Source organism: Panthera onca, chromosome D3 (genome assembly GCF_046562875.1).
Source record: "Panthera onca isolate mPanOnc1 chromosome D3, mPanOnc1 haplotype 2, whole genome shotgun sequence".
Classification (NCBI taxonomy): Eukaryota; Metazoa; Chordata; class Mammalia; order Carnivora; family Felidae; genus Panthera; species Panthera onca.
The window spans coordinates 90,562,462-90,586,702 of record NC_138350.1 but is presented as its reverse complement, the minus strand read 5'-3'; the positions used below and the strand labels follow the sequence as shown (position 1 = coordinate 90,586,702).

General features: G+C 54.0%; 1 protein-coding gene across 5 annotated transcripts in view; it reads left to right on the top strand.

Moving 5' to 3' along the window:
- ZNF516 (zinc finger protein 516) overlaps positions 1–19,121 on the top strand; it is a 124,583-nt gene extending 105,462 nt beyond the window's left edge. For 4 of the 5 annotated variants that reach the window (XM_060614104.3, XM_060614105.3, XM_060614103.3 and 1 more), the window contains exon 4: positions 14,828–19,121. In XM_060614104.3, coding sequence (XP_060470087.3) covers positions 14,828–14,844 — 17 coding nt within the window. In that variant the 3' untranslated portion in view covers positions 14,845–19,121. Of the gene's footprint in view, positions 1–7,081; positions 7,150–14,827 lie in introns of all 5 variants that reach the window. The other variant, XM_081790837.1, reaches the window with a different exon arrangement.
- The last annotated feature ends 5,120 nt before the right edge of the window (positions 19,122–24,241 follow it).

Below are 24,241 nucleotides of genomic sequence, written 5' to 3'. Positions count from 1 at the left end.
TTTGAATTGCGCATCGTGCACCTGTAACTAAAGTAGGCCAGCGTCAGAAAAGACCTTTTAGATCTGGCCCCTCAAATCCCAGAAGCTGGAAGCACTTATTGGGGGGGGGGGCATGGTTCAGGTTTCATGGCAGCTGGGTCAACAGTGATGCCCCCCGAGTCTGCTGTGTGACATGTCTGTGTGGTCGTGGGTGCCGGGCCGGCAAATGTGGGTCTCTCCCCAAGTTCCTGGTTTTCCCTGGGACTTGGGAGCCCGTCCAGATCCGCAGGCACCCTGGAGCCATCTTGGAATGACGGACCGTGCCTTTGGCTCAGGAGGAAAACTAACGTGTTCCATGGCTCACTGATGTGGCGGTGGAGTCCGTGGTGGAGGCTGACGTCTGTTTCTGCGTGCTCAGAGCCAGTGCTTCTGGTGAGCTTCCTAGAGTGAACCTAGCGGCCTGGGTGCCCAGAGATCGTTGAGACAGACACACTGCGTGCCCAGGTGCTTACAGGGCCCAGTGAGCACCGTGTGTCTGTGCACGATTCTCCTCCCTGCAGGCACAGGTGCTCTGAGCTCGGGGCGTAGCTGAGCACTTGCCCTCTGGTACCAGGTGGTAGAACAGAACGCAGATACTGTGTGGCTTAGCGTTTAATTTTTATGTAATGTTTATTTTTGAGAGAGAGAGAAAGAGAGAGCGAGTGCCAGTGAGTGGGGGAGGGGCAGAGAGAGAGGGAGACACAGAATCCAAAGCAAGCTCCAGGCTCTGAGCTGTCAGCACAGAGCCCGACGCAGGGCCCGAACCCACGAACCTTGAGATCATGACCTGAGCCGAAGTTGGACGCTTAACCTACTGAGCCACCCAGGCGCCCCACATTTTTACATTTTAGATCTCAGTTACGCAAGCTTCTCACAATCTCAGCGGTGTTTTCCAGCATTGTAGGTGATTTGCTATGAAATGGAAGAATAATATATTGGTTGACCTTCAGACCTGGTGGCAACCCCATTTCTTTTTTTTAATTTTATTTATTTATTTATTTATTTATTTATTTTTTAACGTTTATTTATTTTTGAGGCAGAGAGAGAGAGAGAGAGAGCATGAACAGGGGAGGGTCAGAGAGAGGGAGACACAGAATCTGAAACAGGGTCCAGGCTCTGAGCTGTCAGCACAGAGCCTGACGCGGGGCTCAAACCCACGAACCATGAGATCATGACCTGAGCCAAAATTGGATGCTTAACCGACTGAGCCACCCAGGTGCCCCTTAAAACTTTTAAAATAAATGGTTTTAAGGTTTTTGGGGCAGAGAGAGAGAGAGAGAGAGAATCCCAAGCAGGCTCCACACTCGAGCCTGACGTGGGGCTTGATCTCACGATCCCAGAATCATGACCTGAGTCCAAATTAAGAGTTGGACGCTCAACTGAACCACCCGGGTACCCTCAAATATTTATCTTTTAAATACGAAAAATGCTAAGTTGTCCATAAACCACATGCCTTCCTGGATTCCTTGCTCTTGGCAGTGTGTGCCCTGAGACGTAGTCAGGTGTCAGTCAGCAGCTTTCGGGTGTTTAAGTTGACCCTGATTTGGGTTTCCTAAGGGGAGTGTTTTAAAGTAGCTGTAGTTCCTCGGGAAGTGCATTCTTAGAACCATGGATTCCCAGGTTAGGGAAGTACTGAGATCGGTTCGTCTGGGTCCCTTGACTGGTGTCTGTGTGGTGGCCTCACACTTTGACAGGATGCCCAGGGCAGGGCCCATGCTCTCCTGCAGGGCCCTGCCCTCTAGGACCCACCCCCCCTTGGGCTCCTCCCCTGCACGGCCCTGCCCTCTGGGACCTCACCCCCACCCCAGCTCCTCCCCTGCAAGGCCCTGCCCTCTGGGACCCCCCCCCCCCCCGCCCGTTGGGCTCCTCCCCTGCATGGCCCTGCCTTCTGGGAACCCCCCCCCTTTGGGCTCCTCCTCTGCAAGGCCCTGCCCTTTGGGACCCCCCTCTTGGGCTCCTCCCCTGCATGGCCCTGCCCTCTGGGACCCCCCCCCCTTGGGCTCCTCCCCTGCAAGGCCCTGCCCTCTGGGACCCACTCCCCAACCCAGAGTTCCTCCCCTGCAAGGCCCTGCCCTGTGGGACCCACTCCCCCACCCCGGGCTCCTCCCCTGCACGGCCCTGTCCGCTGGGTGCCCCCTCGGGCTCCGGTCACAACTGCAGGGCCAGCCCGCACGAAGGCCCGTTGAATCTTCCACGCACCTCTCTGGGCCTGCTCCGCGCCCTCCCCGGGATCCCTTCCTTGCGGCCCCTCCGGCGCCCTCGCTGGCTCCTTTCCCTTCGTTGAGTGTTCACCTATGGCTCTCGGAGTGACGCAGCGGAAGGACATCAGCAGGCCCGGCGCGGTCCGACGGCGAACAGAGTATTGGTGTCTCCTGTCAGGGCGGCTGTGCTCCTGCGGCGGCAGCCCAGGGAGGAGCGCCGCGCCCCCAGGTCACGTTCCTGACACGTGACCGAAGGTGCCAGTGACGAAAGCTTCGGGCGTCTGTCCTGCGCCCGTCACTGGACACTCGTTGCTCTCGTGGGCCGTCCGGCCGGGTTTTGCGTCACGAGTCTAGGATCTTTCATCCATCTTTGTGCAGAACGGTCCCTCCGGCTTGTCTTACCCTCCGAGTCCGTCTGCGCGTTTTGGTGGCATTTTGGGGTCTGATGCCTCTGCCGCGCACCTTCCGCACACGCGCCCTCGGTGAACGAACCGCCGGGCATCACCTGCGGTGGTGGTGCAGCAAGTCTCCCGAAGGAAGGGCGACCCATCTGTGTCGGCGTGCAACGTTTGTGGCCGCCAGCGGGACGCGGGTTTTCAGCGCGTGCGATCTGTGCACACAGAAAAGGCTGCTGTCAGGAGATGCCCTAAGGCCTCTTCTCGGAAGTTAGGGAAGAGGATCCTCAGAGACCTTTCCCCTCTGCGCGTTTTGACGGAATGGTGTGCGTGTGTGTGTGTGTGTGTGTGTGTGTGTGTGTGGAAATGAACAGTCTGGAGGCCCCGCCAGGAGAGGAAGGATGTCATGTGACGATGGTCATTGTCACTTCCTGGAGGGACTCACACTAGCCCTTCAGGTGGGAAACACGCTGCGTGTTCCGGAATCGTTCCACGGCGTGGCCGTGGGGGCTGGACACCTCTGTCCATGTCGTAGGAGTGCTTTTGATGGCGGAGTAGGAATAAAATAATAAATTGCCTGTGTTTTCACACTTCGTGGCCGGTCTGTATTATCTGATAATACAGATTTTAGAAAAAAACACGAAGACGAGAGAAAGATTATTCTAGGTAGAACAATATGGAGGTTGAGTCAGGTCTCTCTTATTGGGGCTTAAAACCATTACATACACCAAGGACACGCAGACGTGGTGACAGAAGTCTTGTGCTTCCTGTGCTTGACTCTCGGTAGAGTCTCTAGAATCTTTCCCGTCTCCTTTCCTCCTTACAGGTGGGCGGGTATGCTGGGGTCTCTGGAGCAGAGTCTGCCCGGGTCAGTTTCTAGGTCAGACGGTCAGGGCTCTTTGCTCACCAGGCAGTCTTTAATTCCAAGGGAGTTTATAACCTTTGGATCAGCTCAGAATTTTGGAGTAGCTTGGGCATTATTATTGACCATAAAGGGAACGGGTCTCTTCCTAAAAAATAAAAAGAAAACGATGCGGCCAAACGCACGGGAGAACAGCGTGTGTGTGTCCGTGAGTGCGTGTGTGTACTTAATTCAAGGAAATGAGGTCAGCTGAGCACAAGTGCTGTGTGGTTTTTTTTTTTTTTTTCCTGCTACTTTAGATAGAAAATCGGCAGCTAAAAGATTTACCTACAAAAAGTACTGTAATGACTCAGTGCTTGAAGACACAGGTGCCGTGTTCATCGTCATCATTCGCTATCCTGTGTAGGCATCGTTAGAATCGCCTCGAACTTGCCATCCCGTTGCACATGGGAGACTCCACACGACCAAAGTGATTGTCAGAGAAGGTTCTCGCGGGGCTCGACTGGGTGGTCGAGAAGGAGAAGGAGTGGGTGACAGAATTGCTTTAGACGTTGAGTTTTTTCTGGGCCGAACTCAGAGGGAGGAAAGCAGTTCTAACAAGGCGTGTGTAGTTGGCCGTTGGCAGAACTTGACGGTGGGGATGCTCCCACGCTGGCTGTGTGTTCTCAGAACTGCGTGTGTGGGGCGTCTGTCCTGCTCTTGGGTCCGGGACGTGCACAGCCATCAGGGACGGCGTCTGGGGACACACAGTGGCAGTAAGGCGACGGCCAGCACCCGAGGTCACTCTGGCTGTACTGTGCTTCCCACGTTGACAGCGGCTGGGGCGTCCTGTCGACCTCGGTCAGTGCTCTTTCCTTGGTGACCGTGGGATGGATGTGGGCCAAAATGTGTCATCTTACTGTCACGTTCCTGAATGAGGAAGTAGGGAATTGAGAACTCTGCGGGCAAGTTCTTAAATTGCTCGAAGACCCGTGTTGATGTCTTGCCGAGTGAGAGCTGTGACTTGATGTGCCTGCCAGCGCGTGCCTGTCTCTGACGATCATCCCCTCGCACGTCATCCGCGGCATCGAAGTGATCGTGTGCCCTGGTTTTCTGTTGAGGCACTCTGAATTCAGGCAGCAGCGAGAGTTTGCTTTCAGCTAATTTGATTGAGACCATCTGTCATCCTTTTCACTTGGCTTTTGCGCTCACATATCAGAATTCAGGTCCGCAAACGCCCGGCTGCATGGGCGTCCTTTGACATCATGTGCTGCTCCAGGAGGGACTTTCTCATTGCTGTTTCCGTTTTCTGTGTTGCCGCCGGGTTGAGCCCGGTGAGGAGAGTCGGGGAGAACCGGGGAGAGTAGGGGAGAGTCAGGGAGAACGGGGGAGAGTAGGGGAGAACTGGGGAGAGTTGGGGAGAACCAAGGAGAGTAGGGGAGAACTGGGGAGAGTGGAGGAGAGTCAGGGAGAACCGGGGGGAGAGGAGAGCCAGGGAGAGTAGGGGAGAGTCGGGGAGAGTCGGGGAGAACCGAGGAGAGTAGGGGAGAACCGGGGAGAGTCGGGGAGAACAGGGGAGAGTTGGGGAGAACTGGGGAGAACTGGGGAGAGTAGGGGAGAACCAGGGAGAGTCGGGGAGAGTCAGGGAGAACCGGGGAGAGTTGGGGAGAACCAAGGAGAGTAGGGGAGAACCGGGGAGAGTAGGGGAGAGTCAGGGAGAACTGGGGAGAGTTGGGGAGAACCGGGGAGAGTAGGGGAGAGTCGGGGAGAACTGGGGAGAGTTGGGGAGAACCGGGGAGAGTAGGGGAGAACCAGGGAGAGTAGGGGAGAGTCAGGGAGAACCAAGGAGAGTAGGGGAGAGTCAGGGAGAACCGGAGAGAGTTGGGGAGAACCAGGGAGAGTAGGGGAGAGTCAGGGAGAACCAAGGAGAGTAGGGGAGAGTCAGGGAGAACCGGGGAGAGTTGGGGAGAACCGGGGAGAGTCGGGGAGAACCAGGGAGAGTAGGGGAGAGTCAGGGAGAACCAAGGAGAGTAGGGGAGAGTCAAGGAGAACCGGGGAGAGTTGGGGAGAACCGGGGAGAGTCGGGGAGAACCAGGTAAAGTCGGGGAGAACCCGAGAAGGTCCTTGGGAGCCACTTCCCCTGCGTGAGCTCTTAGCCTTTCTTCGGAGGGACGTCCCGTGGCAGGAAAGGCTCAGACAAGTGAGGGTCGTCTGCACCCCGTTTCCCACAGAAGGGAATGTGGGGCTGGGGCCGTAAGTCCTGCGATTCCCAGGTGTGTCCCGTCCGTCTCGGCCCTGGAGGGCGTGTGTGGGCAGAGGTGACGGGCCGGTGGGCCGTGTCAGTGGAGCAGCGGGGATAGGCGGCCAGGCCTGTGGCCTCCCTGTCCCCGAGGCGCCAACCCCACCAGCCTGCCCAGGCTGCCGAGTGGCCGTGGGTGGATGGCGGGAGGGCATCTGGTCGCTCGGAGGCCCCGCTGGGGAGCAGGTGTCTGGGGCCGTGACTCTCGCTTCCTGCCGGTCCCGCGTGTGGCCGGCTGGTGGCAGAGCCTGGGGGACGGTGGTGGTCGTCAGCCGGGCCTGTGGCGCCCCCTGTCACACCGTTAGACAGACTAATGATGCTTTCCTCTCGCCCCTGCCCTGCCGCCGCCCCACCCGACACCACCCACGGCCACCACCGCCCAGGGGTGCTCCGGACGCAGGCCTGCCAGGGAGACTTCGCGTGCGCGGAGCGTGGGATGCGCTAACAGCAGCCCGGTCACCTCAGGGCCCCCACGCGGGCCCACACGGGTACCCCACCTGCCACCGGGCCTGGGCCGCCCATGGACCCCAGGGAGGCGCTGGGGAGCCGAGCCGCCTCGACCGCGGCCGCAGACACCGACACGAGAGGGGAGAGGTGACGCCTGGTCCCATTGGTCATGCGCCAGACTCTGCCGTCGGGCGCCCGGGGCGGTGCCCCCTTGGCATCCGAGTGTCTCATCGGAGACAAGCCTGTTTGCAGCTGTCCTGTTTCCATTAGAGAGCAGGGTCCTCGGAAGCAAACATGCTAATGAATTCTGCCGCCACCAGCACGCGATGTCACGGTGCCCCTGTCAGCGTGCCACACGGCTGGGAGTTTGTCCTCCCTGGTGCTGACCGGCCGCCGCGGTGGGGACCCAGGGCCCCTTCCCCGGTCAGCGGTGTGCGGCCCTGGGACCGTGTGTCCCCAGCTCGCCTGAGACCGCGTGTGCCCGGAGAAGTGTGTGGGGACACCGCCTGGCACAAGGGGGGGTGGGGTCTTTACCAGAAGTGTGAAGGACACGTGCGCGAGCCATTGTGATGCCGAGTGACAGAGGCCAAATGGTGAGTGATGCGGGGGAGGGTCCGTTTGCACAGACCCTGGGAATTAGTCCTGGCAGTGGTGGCTTCCTTCGCCAGCGAGGTCGGGATCGCAGAGGGTAGCGGCCCCGGCAGCACTAGCCCGGTCTCTTCGAGTGAGTGTTGAAGGAAAATTGGTGTTTTCCGGCCACAGGCGAGGCGCTCGTGTCTCTCGTGTGAAAGCGCTTTATCATAACGGCCTCGTTGAACGCGGCGTCACGAAGAAGCAGGCACACACCTGCGCTAACGCCCCCTTGTCCCTTGTCCCACAGCGGTGTTTGCGCCTAACGGCCCCCGAAGTGCCGAAGCCCACGCCCCCTCCGCAGACGCCCCCAAACAAGTAGGTCTTCCGATTAACCGGATGTCGGGTTTCACTGCGGTGCTGGGAAGAGGCGTGCTAGGTGCTCCTCGCCAGGGCATCCGGCGCTTTCTTACGTCCAGTGTAAATAGCGTTGCGTTGCTTTGATTCAGAGCACAGCCCTTCCAGGACAGTCTGTGGGCGATTGACAGATGCCGACGGTCATCGTGGCCATGAATCATGTGGACACAGCAGGTCCATGGCTCCTCTTGGTCTTGTTGGGGGTGAGGGAACTGGGGGAGACAGGTGGCGACTGGGCACACGAGAAACACAGACGTTTCTCCCCAGATGTTTTTGCATAAGTTTGTTGGGGGACACATTTTGCCCTGTCCTTTTTCCACAGCAGTAGTTTTATACTCTCCATGAGCAGTGCTCTGCTGGGGGTGGTGCTCCTCGGCCGCGTCCTCTCCCTGAGGCGGTGCTCCTTCAGATCGCCCGTGAGCGGTGCTCTGCTGGGGGTGGTGCTCCTCCACTGCGTCCTCTCCCTGAGGTGGTGTTCCTTCGGATCGCCTGTGAGCGGTGCTCTGCTGGGGGTGGTGCTCCTCAGCTGAGCGGTGCTCTGCTGGGGGTGGTGCTCCTCCGCTGCGTCCTCTCCCTGAGGCGGTGCTCCTTCGGATCGCCCGTGAGCGGTGCTCTGCTGGGGGTGGTGCTCCTCCGCTGCGTCCTCTCCCTGAGGCGGTGCTCCTTCGGATCGCCCGTGAGCGGTGCTCTGCTGGGGGTGGTGCTCCTCCGCTGCGTCCTCTCCCTGAGGCGGTGCTCCTTCGGATCGCCCGTGAGCGGTGCTCTGCTGGGGGTGGTGCTCCTCCACTGCGTCCTCTCCCTGAGGCGGTGCTCCTTCGGATCGCCCATGAGCAGTGCTCTGCTGGGGGTGGTGCTCCTCGGCCGCATCCTCTCCCTGGTGCGGTGCTCCTTCGGATCCTCCGTGAGCGGTGCTCTGCTGGGGGTGGTGCTCCTCAGCCGCGTCCTCTCCCTGAGGCGGTGCTCCTTCGGATCGCCCGTGAGCCGTGCTCTGCTGGGAGACACCACGGGCTGTCCTAGAAGGTCCCACGTCCTCACACCCTCCCCGTGGATGCTTTGCGACCAGAGCAAGCGTCCACACCCTGTTGGGGGCGGATCAAGCTCGTGGGTCCGGTCCCGTCTGCGGGACGTATGGCTGTTGAGATCGGTGACGGGGACTGAGGTGCCAAGGGCATCTCAAGAGCCTTTCTGGTCCGTTTCTCTGGAGGGGAAGGTTAGCAATGGAACAGCTTTACAGGGTCGCTGCTATAAGGACGGAGCTGACCTTAGAATGGACGCTACCTCATCAGGGGTTTGTTTGTGTGTTTTCTGGCAATTTGAGAATTCCTAGCTGTTGCTCAGAGCCTTTTCTTGATGTCTTTGACAAAATGCCTTGTCACGTGTTACAGGTTTTTAGTAAGTGATTTCTGTCTCGATAAAACCTACAGTTCTAGCATGTACGGAACTTATCTCATGATGCTCTGACAGTTTATGAACTAGGTAACACCTCTCTGAATCCGGAATTAAAAGGTGTCCGTACACAGGTGACCTCAGCCCGAATTAGGTAGCACTCTCCTTTTTAACAAATAAACCCCCTTGTGACAAGAGCCACCGCGATGTGTTTGTGGGATGAATAACAACAAAGTCGCACCATCAGTGGAGAATTACATATCGAGATTGCACCTGGAGTCAGTCCAAAGTGTTCCTGTGCACACGTAGGTGACCCGTTAAATCTACCGAAGACGCGGCTTTTTGACGAGAGTGTCTGGCAAGGGGCGGGAAGCGCCAGGCAGGTGTACGAATAACTCCGCGAGATTCTTCAGGAATGAATACACCTGAGTTTGTTTGCTGCGTGTTGATTCTACTCAGGCCTCTTAAAAATGCTTCTGTCACGGGGAGAAATAGATCAACAAAGCAAATCCCTAAGACTGTACTTGAAGTTACTTCTGTGCCACTTGGAGTTGCGCTGAGAACTCCTAGCAATTGTTCCTTCCTCATCCTTGATTGTGAGCGAGAAAAGATTTATTTCTGTTGTTTCTTTGTCTCTGTAAACTCAGGTTCTGCTGTTTTACGCTTATTACCAACCTACCTGTTGACTTCGGGTCCACGGAGGTGCAGGGCTGTGGTCTTAGGACCTGAGCAAGGCCCTCGGTGGATCAGCCGTCCTTCCCTCCAGCCTGGGGACGGCGCTCGCCCAGGCCGGTGACGCTGACGCCACAGTGATCTGCCTCTCCCACTGTGGCAGCTAGTTTGCGGTCATGGCCCCTGCTCGTCGGTTTTGTCCTCTGTTAGATTTAAAGGAGCTTTTGTTGACTAATCCCTGAATGTTCTGGTTCTCTAAGGAAATTCTCCTTCCTTAGCAGACTTTGGAATTTAAGAATTCCCAAGGAGATGTGTCTGCCAAGATAGTCGAAAACTACGTCGGTCCCAGAGGTTTAAGCCTTCGTATTTTTCTTATCCTGTAGCTTCCGTACTTTAAAAAAAAAAAATCACAATTGCTGTGCTAGATTTAGGGTACGCTACAGGTCCTGAGGCTGTCTGGAACGGGAGTCCTTCAGCTTAACCAGTCGTGTTCTTTTTCACGTTGGGCGTGCTTTGCTAACGTGAACTGATATGTAAGTCCCGTTCTTCTGCTGGACACTTCAGAAACTGTAGATTATGGGATTTGTTTTTGTTTGTTTGTTTTTTTAAAGCCTGCACTGTCTTGTGTTCCTGCAGGAGTTCTATGATGTGACACAGTTAACGGACTTTTATAGATGCTCATCATGGATGCAAGTTCTGTTTTCAAATAACCATTTACTCTTGGTTGACCGTGTTTCCTGAGCACCTACCACGTGCCAGGCTCTGTGACACAGAGACGACGCGAATACTGGGCAGACAAGGTGCTCCTCTGTTTCTTAAGGTGCAGGTGGTGGTTTAGACAAGAAAGCAAGGCAAGGGGGCCAGTCGGTGGGGGTCCTGGAACCCAGACTGGGGCATCTGGAAGGCCGTGCAGGGGCAGGGGCTGCCCGCAGGAGCCCCCCGGACGGTGAGCAGCATGTTCCGTGAGAGGGGCCTGGGAAGTCCAGCAGGACTGGAGGACGGAGGGCGTCCTCTGGGCCCTGGGGAGCCCCGAGCGAAGATGGCATTGTCGGTGCTGTGTCTCATGTTGCGACGGTCTGGACAGGCGGCTGAGCACTGCTGTGGGGGTGCGGGGGCTGATCGGTGAGAGACACGGGGCCCTGAGGTCGGGTGCGGCTGGGAGAGAGCAGAAGGGTGTCCTCGGGCACCACGGTGGGACGTGCGCAAAGGGAAGGGACCCAGGCGACCCTGATTTTGGCCGCAGCCACCGGCTCTCAGGAGCAGGCCTGCCCGAGCCCGCAGCTTGGCAGCGAGAAGCCCGACGCACCTGGTTCCAGGTCACGTCTGAGCCAAGGTTGGGGTGCCTCCTGGGGCTCCCGCCAGGGATGTCCAGCAGGAGAGCCGAGTATGTGGGTCTGACTGGGGAGGAGGAGATGTGTCTTTAACAGTTTCCAGCATGGACGTTCGGCGCAGATCAGCCAACTCACTTTTGGGGAACTAGACGCCGTAGACGGTGGAGATACCGGGTTACGGAGAGCGGGTCTCTCCGCCTGACTCCACGCAGGTCCCGGTAAGGTCAGGACAGCAGCACGTACCGTGCTTGGGTGGGAGTGACCACGCCGGGGTAGAGAGTCACTTGTTACTGTCCGTTACTCCAGAAACGACCCCGTCCCAGGTGACCGGAGGAGCCTCGGGGACGGGTGGGCGTGCTGCTCACGCACACGGACCTGGGGGATGCGCGCATTCACGCCCGTCACCGATGAGCCTGCTCGCAGACCGTGCGAGGGAACCAACCTCGATGGCCGTTTTCTTCCCTTGGTGTCTCCCAGCTCTGTCGGAACCTTGGAAGGGCTCTTGTTCCGTCTCGTTTTGTTTCGCAGACTGGTCGTTCCTTAGACGGAGGATGTGTCGTTTGAGAAAAGCCTTGCCACGCAGACGTAGGGGTCTGGTTTGCGGCTCTGGGCTGGGAGGACCTCGTTTTACATCTGCCACCATACACCGGCCGCCCTTGCTTTGCCTGTTAACGTCTGGGTTTTCTGTGTTAGAAGATTGTGACAAGTCCTAACGTACTGTGCATCCGAGTGAACCGCTTAACAGGCAAGAGGTCCATATGCCAAAATGGGTCTGGTGCAGTTAGGTCAGAGTGAACAGAGACTGGGGAGAAGGGAAATCGTTTTCTTTTGCTGTGTGTTTGACAGCAGTCTGTTTCCCGCACGCACGCTGGTTAACGGGCCTTCATTGCTCCCGTAGGCCACGTGGCAAGGATTCCCGGATCCTTAGAGGCTAAAGATGTGGATTAAACGGAAGAGTTTCCAGGAGGAAGCTCGTGGTCACGGGATCTGTTCTGCAGGATCTTCCTTTGGCATCTGCTGTAGCAGGAGCCTGGGTTCTGGAGGTGCAGGGATCTTCATGACCGGAACATGGCCGTGGCGGTGGGGTAGTTCTCCCCCTCCCTCAGGAATAAAGGCCCCCGTATCCCTTCTGGTTGTCATGTGATTTAAACTGCAGGCATCAGGGAGCTAGTATTCCAAGCAGAATTGTACACAAGAGGAGAGCTGCGTGCCTACTGTCTCCTTCAGGATGCTTTGTCAGAGCTTTCCATGACTCAGTAAATGTTTAATTTCTAGTAATCACCGATATTCATCAGTAGGAAAAGCATGCTTTGAAATAACAGGCTGAAATATGGGTATCGTCCCATGGATGGGAGGGGGACAAAAAAAAAAAAGAACCTAGGAGGCTTTTTGTGTGTGTTGGGAAGAAATTTTTTTTCCATTATGTTGTTAAACATCAGAAATTAAAATAATATTTAGAACCAAGAAAAATGAACCCTCTCTCCCTGCACTCACCTGGCTTTTGGATTTAAAGGACCAGACTGACTTTTGCTGAAATACGAAATCTGGCGTTTCAGTTTGTTTAGGTTTCTTGCCAGAGTTTAAAGACTATGATTAATAGTTTATTTCTTATTATTCTGAATGTTATTTTAAAATAGTTAAGCTGGAGAAAATAATTCCATTAATCAAAATACCAGGAAATGAGAAAATAAATGGCAACCTAATTTATCTCATTTTTGGCCACGGATGTTACGACGCAGACGATGGAGAAATCACGTCGCGGGCGTGTTTGAGTCCGTGTAGAATCTCTTGTCGTCCGACTTCGAGGTTCTCAGCACCACGGATCTGAATTCTGAATTCTGAATTCTGAATTTCAGAATTCAGCGCATCTAAGTGATTTTGTTATTCACAACACCCAAGCAGACATCTTAAAACACGTTACCTATTTTTCTGTAAGTGGAGCCTACTGTGAAAAGTTGTGACTATAGTGAGTGATTTGTCTAAAATTACGCACCGTAGCGTGAGCTCCTGCCTGCGGGGGTTTGTTGGGTGGAGGTCCTGGTCAGTGAGGTGCTGTGTGTGATGTTGTCATGCATTGGGCGCTATACCGCGTGTCTGATGCAAGTCTTGTCCCCATCTGTCTGAAGGTGAGAGATTCATGTGTGTGGGGGGGTTGGGGACAGGCTTTTTTTGTGTTTATGCCATTAACCCCCACACACGAGGGCATGTGCTGCGTTCCCTTAGCTTATAAAGACAAAAGGGAAAACCGTATGGCTTATCAAGTTCCAGAAGTCAGTATCCACCCCTGGAACATCAAAATGCCCTAAAGAAGGATACTTCAGCGTTACTGAAAAGCCCACAATTTACACGGTGGCCAAAAAAAAAAGCGCCAAATTTTCTATAAACCTGCTTCTCCTTTTCTGAGTACTCTGTCTGGTAGGAGGGAGAAAGCAACCTGTGTGTGCTCGAAAAATACTGTGTGTGCGCTGAATTTAAGTGTTTCTGGGACTCCTTGCTTCTGTAGCTACGTTTCCCCTTAGCCTGATTTCTCGGATGAATTTCATTCATTTCCTAAAAAGCCTGAAGGACAGCTGTATGGCATAGTAAAATGTTAGTTTCAAAGAATCAACAAGTAAAAATGACTCCCTAAAAAAATGAGGTGCTATTGGAACATATCCCTTCAATTACAAAGCAAAAATAGGCATCTGTGTGTCTAGATTTATGGACTAAATTTCACAACCTAGTTATTAGGGTTATCCAGATTTTGCAGTCTTTTTAAAATACACATTTTTAAAACTTTCTGAGCTCTGGAATTTAAACCTTCAGCCCTTGATGTAGGGAGGCCCATCTTCCTGCTAACTCTCTAGTGGTGTTTTGTATCTGCCCAGGGCAAGTGTGTGTTTTCTGGCCCCAAGGAGAAGTCCAGGTGGCCCCTCGGGGGTGCGGCCTCTGTTGTGTGTACAAGGTCCAGATGGCTTGGAATCGCCAGCAAGTTTGTTTGCTACATACAGTTACTCTGTAGAGACTTCCAAGGCCAACCCCCTAATGGCTGACAGCCCCTCCCGTTTTGCTCTGGGCAAACCCAAAGGCCGTTTTCCTTCCTTGAATGTATCTAGAGTCAGTTCTGAAAGAACCCTGTTGATGACTCTGTCCGTGGGGTGATGTCGCTGGGCAAAAATGGGAAACCTCTTTCTCAGTTTACTGCAGGAAATTCACCATCTACCGGAGGGAGTTCAGTTACGGTTTCCTGCATTTCAGATCAGCTTCTGTCCGTACCCCTGTGCGCACCCCAACCGCCCACCCCCACGTTTTTGTCGCGTGTCTTTCTGACGGCCTTCAGACTCGACTGGAAGATGTCACGAAATGTAGGGCTAGTTTTAAATGGGAGTTTTCTGCCGATATTCGCGGAAGAGAAGCACTTAATTTGCTGTGCCCGCCAGCCCCTCCCCCCCAACTTGTTTCTAGGGCTCCTGTAGGCGTCACTGGAAACCGGTTAGAATCTCGCTCTAGTTGGTGCGTGCATGTTAATTTCCAGCGGCAGGTTTCACTTCATCACGACTTTAGCTGAAGGTTAATGCAGTTAAGTAAGATTAATCTTACTGTTGTTCTTGTCCTCAGATCCTAAACGCCATTGTTCAAATAGCGACGCCTCGCGTGTCATTTGAGAGCCTTCTCTAAAAGCTACGGGCTCACATTCATTCCCATTTCTAGCCTGCAGTTCACTTGACTTGAGAATGCCCCTTCTGTTTTTCCAACGTGGTAATTATTTATGGAAATTCGGTTCTGACAGACCTACGTGAGAGCTGTGCTGTTCTCTCTGTGTTTGTGTGGCCCGATTCAGCCTCGTTGTGGAACTGTCATTCCCCCGCTCCGTACTGCGAAATCCTGCTTTTTTTGGAATCCTCGCCCAATTCCATCTGGCCACCTTGCACCTTTCCTTCAGAGCTGGTTCAGACGCTGTTATTGGCCTTCCTTACATGCGAAACAGAGAAGCCTAATGATCCTCTCTGAGCCGCTGGAAACGATGGTCCAGAGCGGCCTCTGTCAGGCGGGAGGGCACAGTTAGAAACAGATCCCGCTCGAGTAAAGTGAGTTACCGCCGACGTCGGGGGGCGGGGTTGTCGGGGGGGTCTCCGGCGGCCGGACGGGGTTGCCGCGTGCAGGTCATCGTTTGCGTTCTTGGGTGTTGGTGAGAAAATTAGCAGGAAGAGTGCACTTCGACCCCAAAAGGCAGAAATGAGCTTTTCTGTTGTCTGCTTTTTCTCCTCCAGGGGAGAGACCGTTCTAACCCAGATACCGTCCAGACAGTGCCTCTCGGAAAGGGAACCTAAGGACGCGTTTCCAGTGGACCCCGGTGCCCCGTGACCGCCGTGAGCAGTCCCCTGGTGGATGACCGACAGCGACCCCGACCGCCCCGCCGAGGACAGCCACAGGACTCCCGACCCGACGCCGCACAGCCCGCAGCGGCCGCTCGGCCCTGGAGGCTGACGGGAGGCGCCTGTCCTTGAGCGACCTTGAAGGATAAACGAGGATGGGCCTCCCCGCAGGGACGCGTGCCTGCTCTCGGCGCACACGAGTGCTGTCCGCCCCAGGCCCGTATTTTCCTAGACCAGACGGTGGTGGCGGCGGGCACGCTGGGGCACGGGCGTCCGCGTCGGAGACACTGGAGGGGGACTCGTGTGCGCGTGGCAGAGACCGAAGAGGCCGAGCGCCGCGTCGAGGCGGCCGGCGCTCGGGGGGGGGGGACTGGCGGGTGACGCGCGGACGCGCGGTGGCCGAGCGGAGGCTGGCGGAGCGGTGGCGCCGCGGCCCGGCCTTGTCACGGCGGGTGTTTCAAGTAGTCCGCGGAGGACAGGAAGGAGGCGGGGCCGTGACGAGGGCCTGACTGTCCGGTGGCCTTGGGGGGCCCGTGCGCGTTACCCCCTTGGCTCTTTCCGTCCCTCCCATCCCCTGTGCTCGGCCAGCCCGCGGAGGAAACACGTGTGGGAGGACGTACGTTCTGCTTCGGCAAAGAGCTAGTTAAACACTAAGAAAAGCAGGCTTCTTTGTTTATTCTCAGGACCTTTCTGTAACAGGGCTACACTCTGTAAACTGCTCACGAAGGAACTGCCTGTCTTCACGAATTCTCCAGCCACTGAACCCCGCCTCCCCCCCGGTCTACACCCGTTTTAGTGATGGCAGGAGAATCCCTGAGCAGCTTTGGGGGCCCTGGTGCTCTGGAACCTTCTTTTCCCCCCTCCCTCCCCTTCCCATCTGTCCCTGCACCAGCCCAGCAAGTCGGTGTCTTTTCTTCTTGGGCCCGGGGCCCTCCTCAGGAGGAGTTCCTTCATTCCCAGAACGTGGAGGTCCCCAGGCCCGTGGGTGGGGGCGGCTTTATATACCTCTTCCTCAGTCCCGCAAATGCAAGTTTTTGTGGTGGGGGTTAAGGCCCGTAACAAAGGATCTTAAACCGTGCAGTGTATGCACTTAAAATTGTATTCCGCAGGTATAAATAGTTTCTTTTCCTGTTACCGTGACACCGTGTGTGATGGTAATATTTCTGAGAGTTTCAGATTTTTGCACATATGAGTTTATGCATTATCAAAAGTTACTGCTGCCTTGAATGAAAATGTTCTGTGAAATTTTTTGCAAAAGCTTTACTAGGTTTTTTTTAATTGTGAAATTTTGTAAAGGCAGGAAATGGATTAAAAACAAGCATGCTAAATATATTTTTCAAAAAAGCAATAATTTTACATGTACAGAAATTATCCTAACCTTTAATACTGGTGAGAGCGACAGTTTACTTAATACAGTAATGGATTCGTGCAGTTTTTTGTAGGAAACGGGCTTCTGATACAAAGATTTGTTGAAGTGCGTGCGCGCGCACATACACAAACCCTGACGTGTGGTTTTCCTGTTCTGATGATTTGTTGAATTATTATTATATTATTATTATTGTTGATGTTGTTATTAGTTAATGTTTGGTTCTGGATTCTACTTGTTACTGAGTTTAGATTACTTGACGGTTCAGGTGACTTTGTGACACTTGCAGGTCATGGAACGTAACTGGCTAGCTCACATACACACGTGTGTGCACACGCACGCGTGTATTCACGTGTATGTGTATACAGGTGCACGTGTGTGTGTGTGTGCGTCTGTGTGTGTGTGTGTAACTTTCTTACTTATTTGTTCCCGATGATTCTTGCACCAGAATGATCTGTCGTGTTGGTGGAATTGGGAATGTCCACGCAGATACCGTTACGCAGCTGGAACAGACCGTGCTGTAAAGTCGTGTTGAGCAAAGTTGCAGCGACACATTCCTCTGTTCGCCTTAGAAGGCAAAACGCCTTTTTGTCGACTTACGTTTGATCACTTTGATAGCCTGGGTCCCCAAAGCGATCAGTGCTGCATTTCGTTTTTTTGGCTGAACGTGAGCAGTGACGGTTCAGGAGTGCACAGGGGCTAGTGACTCAGTCCTGTCTGTCTCTCTGTGTCCTAGTTATTAAAAGCAACTCTGTTCCCAGAGTGACACGGAAGGCAGTGTCGTGTCCGTTCTTACTGTCCCAGACGCGGCACGCCGGGGCCCAGCTGGCATTCGGAGCTGGAGGGACGGACCCTCCCGGGAGCCGGCTTCCCGGGGGCGCCCGGTGGAGAGAGGGGCGCGGGCCTGGGGCCCCATTGAAGAGCGTGCAGCCAAGTCCGCTGACGGAACTGTGCGCTGTGTAGAGTGCAGACGTAGGTTTCACGTGACTACACAGACGTCTAGGACCCTCCGAGGAAGCCGCCCTCCCAGGCAGGTGCACCGTTCTCGGGCCTGACTGTGGTTTCTTTCTCCCACTGGTCATCAGTATTGTGTTGGTTTGTTAATGCGTTTATGTCAGTGTGGCCATAGTATTTAATATGATTTGTGTTCTCTTATTTATTTAGCCAATATGTTTTGATTCGCTGTTTTTCGAATGATAATTTCCGCATGATCTCTCCTGTAGGTCACCTTCTGACTGTTACAGACTTCTACTACCTCTGCCGATCTGCTGTTTCCTTGTTTCTCAACAGGATTTTTACAGTGTTGGCGTCTAATGTAACTTAGACAATAAAGGGTTTGGTTGTCTACACTGCAGCTTCTCGGTGTATCTCCCCGCCCCCGCCTGCGCTCTCGCTGCTCCCGGCGCGGCTCTGTCCGTCTGGCTCTCCTCCTCGCCCTCTCCTGCTCCCCGCTCACGTCTCTTCCCCGTTGTTGAACTCAAATAACACATAAATAATAATGAGCTTATAGGAATCTTTCAGGTTATTCACTCATATTCCTTAATTTGAAGAATGAACACGTAAATTCTCTGAAAAGTCGGCGGGCAAGCCTCTTCTCTGGAAGACGGTCCCCTCTTGTGCCATTTCCCTGCCCGGTTTCCGAAGGTCTCTTGGCATCTCAGACGGATACGTCGCACCTTGGTCTAAACACAGTACAAATGTTCAAGGCAAGTGGATTTTGCCTTTTCAGTTTCGAAAAGTATTAAGTGCTCTGAGAGGTCCCTCCGATATTGACTCATTTAGTTTTTAAACCAAGAAAGACACTGGTTTCCTGCAAAGAAGGTACTCCAGGAAGTCACTCTGGCTGATGATTAAACGTGGCCGCTGGGTCAGGTAAAGCGATGTCAGTTTTGACCAGCGTGTCAAGAGCCATCTTCAGACTTGGCCACTCTGTCACGGGTTGTGTAACGTTCTAGAAACATCTATGTAAGGGGGCACACACACACACACACACACACAGATATAGTGACTTAGCACTCCGTTAGGATGGCTGTAGTGTGGAATGCGGAAGTAACAGGTGTCTCTCTGGTGTTTCCCAGGGAGCTGGCTCAGGGAACTGTTTGTTCTTCCCACTGAGAGAGAGAGAGAGAGAGAGAGAGAGAGAGAGAGAGAGAAAGAGAGAGAGAAAGAGGGAGTAGCTCACGGGGTAAATACTGCACTTTCTGTGGAAAGTGACAGCGCTTGTCCATCTGTGCCCGAGGATACTACACCCCCTGGATTCTCATGGCCACGTTCTCCTCACCAGTAATCCTGCTTCAACGCAAAACAAGCCATCACCCGCCAAGCCCTGAGAGGCTTCCGTAATGTACAGAAAGGAGGGACTGTATCTGCCTAACTTTTCCTTCCCACTTTCCAGACGAAGGAGCGTGTGCTGTTTTATTGCTTTTCACTTTGGTGAGTTCTCATTGCGGAACGTTTTGTTCACTGAGAAAAAAAAAATCACAGGCCAGGACTTGGAGAGGTGGTTTAAGTGCCCTCCAGAGGCCCCCCGTGGGCCTGCGTGACGGGACTGAGGGAGGCTGTTCATTCTTCATCAACTTTGCTAATTATGCTTTGAGGCAGTAAAATGCAAAAGACCATAGAATTTGTATTTCTTTTTTTAAATACAATTTATAACATTATATTTTGTACTCTTTATATTAGAATTTGTAACTAGATTTATGTATTTAACTCTATTTCTGAAAAAAATAATTCAATGTTTCAGTTATGTGATAAAAATATTTAGATAAAACATATTCATTCTATTGGAATTTGAAATCAATAAAAAGATCTTGGAGTTCTTGAGAGATTTGTAAGACCTTTTTCCCATATTTCAGGAGGTGGCTTAAATCCTTTGACTGTCTTGATCTGTGGTTTTCTATTTTTTTGGAAGAACACACACCAAAGCGTTAGTGCTCTTTATTTCTATAAGCAGGGGAGTTTTAGCACGATTCATCAGATAATTCATCTAAAAATGTGTCAAGGCGGCCAGAGTATTTTTTTTTTAATCTTTTGTAGGCTGTAGGACATACACACTGCTTGTTTGTTTTTGAAGGAGACGATGCATTTCTCCTTTCTCCCCTGGCTCACCTCTTCTTTCCCGCACCAAATACACTCACCATGCCTACTCTTAGAGCCGCGCAGGGCAGGACGTCCAGGATGGACACATAAGGAACCCCTGAGTCTGATGAGATCGTTGTATCCAGAACTTGGGGCTTCAGAGGCACTAACAACTTTAAAAAGATAAAATGTTTGCTTTAAAGGTAGAAGGTAGAGCTGTGTATCAACTCGCGGAAAAGGGAAGGGACATGGTGGGAAGACGGAGAGCCGGACGGTGCGCGAGCCCCAGGCCTGCACCTGCGTCTGTCAGGTGGGGTGGCTGATGGCGCGCTCCGTGCCTGGCCCTCCGTGCCCTGGGGTGGGAGCACCCGATTGAGGGGTTCCCCGAAAGGCCTTTACATTCTGTAGACCGCACAGCCAGCCCTCGTCGTCGGGGCGTTGCTGCTCAAGCTCCCGAGAACCGCTGTCCTCCTGGGGGGCTGCTTTTATGAGAAGGGTCTTTAGAAGGCAGCTGACACTTAACCGAAAACTGATAGCACTGTGCTGTGACAAAGCAGATATCCCCCGCCCTGGGCTCTATCACCCCCCCCCCCCCCCCATGGGGGATTCCTTCCAGATGACACGGCCACGTGAGTTCACAGGTTCAAACCCAACACTGTCCCCAGGCCTGGGGTTTCTGCAGGGAGCCACGCCCCTCCCTCGGGCTCCCGCTGTCTGCCCCCTGGTCACCAAGTAGCACGTGGCATCCTGCCACGTGCCGGGGGGGCTCCTTGGCCAGTGGGAGGTGGGCGGAGGATGGCCACCGAGTACTTGCTGTGCTGCAGTTTGCCACGTACTGTGCTGGACGCGGGGACTGGACTTGGCCATCACACACACACACACACACACACACACAGACACACACGCCCCGCCATTTACGGCAGCACCTCCCTAACCCCTGCCATCTTGCATTTCTAATCTGTGCTGTTCATGTTCTCGATCTTCCCTTTCTAAAAGGTGAGTTAATTCAAGAGATTAGCGACATTATTGACAGAAAACATGAAATGCCCTGGTCTTGGCCTGTGTGACAGGTTCTTGTAGTCTCATTTCCCCTGTGCTTGGGAGGGGGGGCACAGGGCCGTAGCAGGGCTGCGAGGCTGGGGCAGGGCTGCAGGAGCCCGGCCGCCTACGACAGTGGTGCCACACGCCCCTCCGGGTGCCTTGATGGCAAGAGGAAAGAGCCAACGAAGATCGTAATGAGAATGCTTTTTTCCCTTTTTCCAACTAAAGAAGATCCCATGGAGAGGCTCCCATTCCCAGCCCCCTCCTAACGGGATATCGGGTCTCTAGGGCATCAGCCCCAAACGTGGTGGCCAACAGTTCCAGCGTGCAAAGGGCAAGAGGCATCTCGCCTTTTTCTGATCCCAGGTTTGTCAGGGGAGGAGCAGTGTTCAGGGCGCAGGAAACCTCATCCCCACCCGACCCGGCACTTCCCCAGGTCTCCTCCGTCCTCTTCCGGTTCTGGGAATTCCTACAGGGAGCCACACCCCTCTCTCCAGCAAGGCGGCTCCCGCTGTCTGCCTCCTGGTCACCAAGTAGCATGTGGCGTCCTGCCAGGGGGCTCCTTGGCCATTGGGAGGTAGGCGGAAGATGGCCATCGAATATTTGCTGTGCTGTGCGGTGGCAGAGACCAACCAGAAAGCGTCCAGGATGGGGTAACAGGCATTGAAAGGGGAGGTGTCTTTTAAAGAAGAAAAACTTCATACAGCACAGGTGAGTGGTTTCAGATACTGGAGGCCTACCAGGAGAAATAGCCAGTCGAGACTTGGGCATATTTTGCATTGCAGAGCGATGCCGAGGCAGTGGGAGGGACAGAATCACCTGAGGGTCAGGCCGTTCAACAGTAAGGCCGGCTGCCCTTGAAACTGACAAGCTTCCTGACCCTGGAGAGGTCAAACAGAAGCTTGATGTTTGTTTCCGAGCAAATCAATATCAGGGTTCTTGCACGGAGATGTAAATTGCAACCACATGAACATGCAAGTCTCATCAGAAGATTCGGCTTCTTTAAAATTGTGGAACTCGCACCGGAAGTTCCTGACATGATGAATTCATCCAACAAATTCTGGGCGTCTGCCATGGCTGAGTGCAGCCCTAGGTGTTGGGAGAGGAAGATGCGCAGGATGGACCCCGCCGTGGGGAGAAGGCAGAGACCCGCGGAGGCCACGTCACGGGTACAGGCTCTAGGGATCAGGTGGGGGAGGCATGAGCCCACGCGGGGAGAGAGGACGACGATGTAGCCACATGCTTCCGTGTCGCCAGGACCCAGTGGCACCAGCCTGAAACTTCGGACACGGTTTTAAAAAATGAGGGAGGTGGTTAGCATGGAAATTTGCATCTGATCTCAAACCTTAGTGGACTTGGGTAATCTACAAGATTTCCATGGGGGAGAGGAAAGTGAGGCGTGAATTTCAGTGAAGAGAGAAAGTGCATCCTGGGAAATACCCATAGTACACTTAGAGCATTTGAACGGTCGGATTTGAAAGAGGAAAGGGATCGAGGTCATCGTCGAGGATCCCTTGAGGACGTTACCTCAAAAGCAGGGCGTCAGGCAAAGAGGTCAGCAGTGTGTTTCCGCGGGCAAGATACCGGGACAAAACCCAGCACCCGCCAAGCCGACGCGCTTCAGAGGCTGTGTACGTCTGCTCCCGAGTCCCTGCGTGTATCCGTGCCTTCTCTCAAGTTCAGAGACCCAGAGAAGCTGACGGTGGACCAGGCAGCGGTTGACTGAGGGGAAGCTTCGGCACGAGACAGAGCAGGGTCGAGAAAGACGGGGCCAGTTTTGTGCAGTGAATCCTGTCCGTCTAGATCTGGGTGAGGCACCGTTCAGTCCCGACAGGCAAATTCAGAGCCGAATCCCAAAGAGCTGACGTCTACAAGGACGGCCGCTGTGCTGGGAGCCGTCATGCCTCACGTCAAGCCTCACAGCACGCCTCAAAGCCGGCAGTATTAACTCCAGTTTGCAGGTGAGGACGTAGAAATTCCGAGAAGGGCGCCTTCCTCAAGGTGGCACAGCCGGTGACTTGGGGACATGCCACTGGGGGCCAGGACTACTGGGCGTGCACACCCTCTACTGTGTTCTTCTGCGTCGGTGTAGTGCATGCAGGTGAGTAACCACGATAGTCTCTATGCGACGCGTTACCACTTCCCGAAGCACCGAGACCTCCGTTACCCCGCGGACCGCGGCAGGCGTCCCGCAAGGTAAGGGGTCAACGCTGACAATATCCCCGTGTTTCAAGAGCTGGGCCCACGACCATCCCTGGTTCAGAGCCAGACGTTTCAGATTTCCGAGCCCTCGTTTCAGAAGGACCCAAGTTTCCCCTGGTTGACCTCAGGTAAGTTAGGACTCGACACAGGGGTGTGAACACAGATTGGGATTTCTGGGAACCTGGCTGGGAGTTCCAGGTGTGTCCTAACTGAACACGGACATCCGTTAGCCAATTTCTCCCAGATTCGGCCTTCCCTTCATGCTCGACACATCCTGTCCCCAAAAAGCACCACCTGTGATCCTCTGTCCCCTCTCCATCCAGTGTGTGCTGTCCTGTCTTGGAAGGTCAGGCTTCCAAAAACAGTGGTTCACGGTCACTTCACTCCCAAATCTAGCTTTGAAGCCCATCCCCTACGTACTGCATTAAATTGTCTCACGTTACGGTTACGAAGGACCTTTTAGTTGAATATCTTTCCCTTTTGCTCTACGTGTTATTCAAACTGTCCTTTGGCAAATGCACGCACCCCCATTCATTCTTCGTACGACATTTACAACTTTCTACCTTTCACTTCGTTGTTACGGTTGGATTTTTGTTTTTGTTTTTGTTTGGAATATTTGAAGTAATTCCCGGAAGTCGTGACACTGCAACTGTAAATACTTCATCTCTTGAGTGATAACAGTTCTTAAAAACCCAGTAACGGGAATGATGCGTTCTTCACACTCTAGGATGCTTTCCATGGAATTTCTTCTCCAGCCTCCCTCCCCGCTTGGTTTCCCGCATCCGCTCCCTTGGTCTCGCCGTCCAGTTTCATGTTTCCCTGCGTGTCTCTTAGCCTGGACCCACCGAGCGTCCCCCCGCGGTGACTGTGGGCGCCACGCCCCGGGGAGCCTCAACCACACTGGGTCCAGCCCTGAGCTCTCGACGGGACTGTCGGGATTGTGTGCGGGCTCTCGGGTGCTGCCTGTCTCTTCGGCTTTTCCTCCCGCAAAGCCGTCTCCATGAGTGGCGTGGCCAACGGCTCGCGGGTCCCCTGTGCTAAAAATACGTGGGTTGTCCTGACTTCTGTTTCTGTCACACAGCTGTCCATTCTGCAGACCGGAATCTGGCCTCTCCCCTGCACTCACTGCTCCGGCCCTGGTCTCTCTCTTCTCTGAGCCCCGGGAACAACCACCTCGGTCTTTCTGCCAATTCACTCTCCCTCTGTGGCCATACAGGAATGTTCTGGAATGCGTGTTAGATCTTTCTATTCTCCTGAGTGAATTCATCATTTTCTGTTACTGCTAGAAAAATGCTGATTTTCTTCCTGTGCCTTGCAAATCATCACCCAACAACCAACAGTTTGCATTTCTTTCCTTTTTTTTTTTTTTTTTTTTTTTTAAGATTATTTGTTTGGGTGGGTAACAGGGGCAGAGAGAGAGAGAGAGAGAGAGAGAGAGAGAGAGAGAATCCCAAGCAGACTCTACACTGTCAGCGTAGAGCCTGATGCGGGGCCAGAACTCACAAACTGTGAGCTCACCACCGGAGCTGAAATCGAGTTGGAGGCTTAACCCACTGAGCCACACGGGCACCCCCTGGCTTGTGTTTCTCGAAGGTGCCTTGCTCTGCTTACACCCTTTGCCT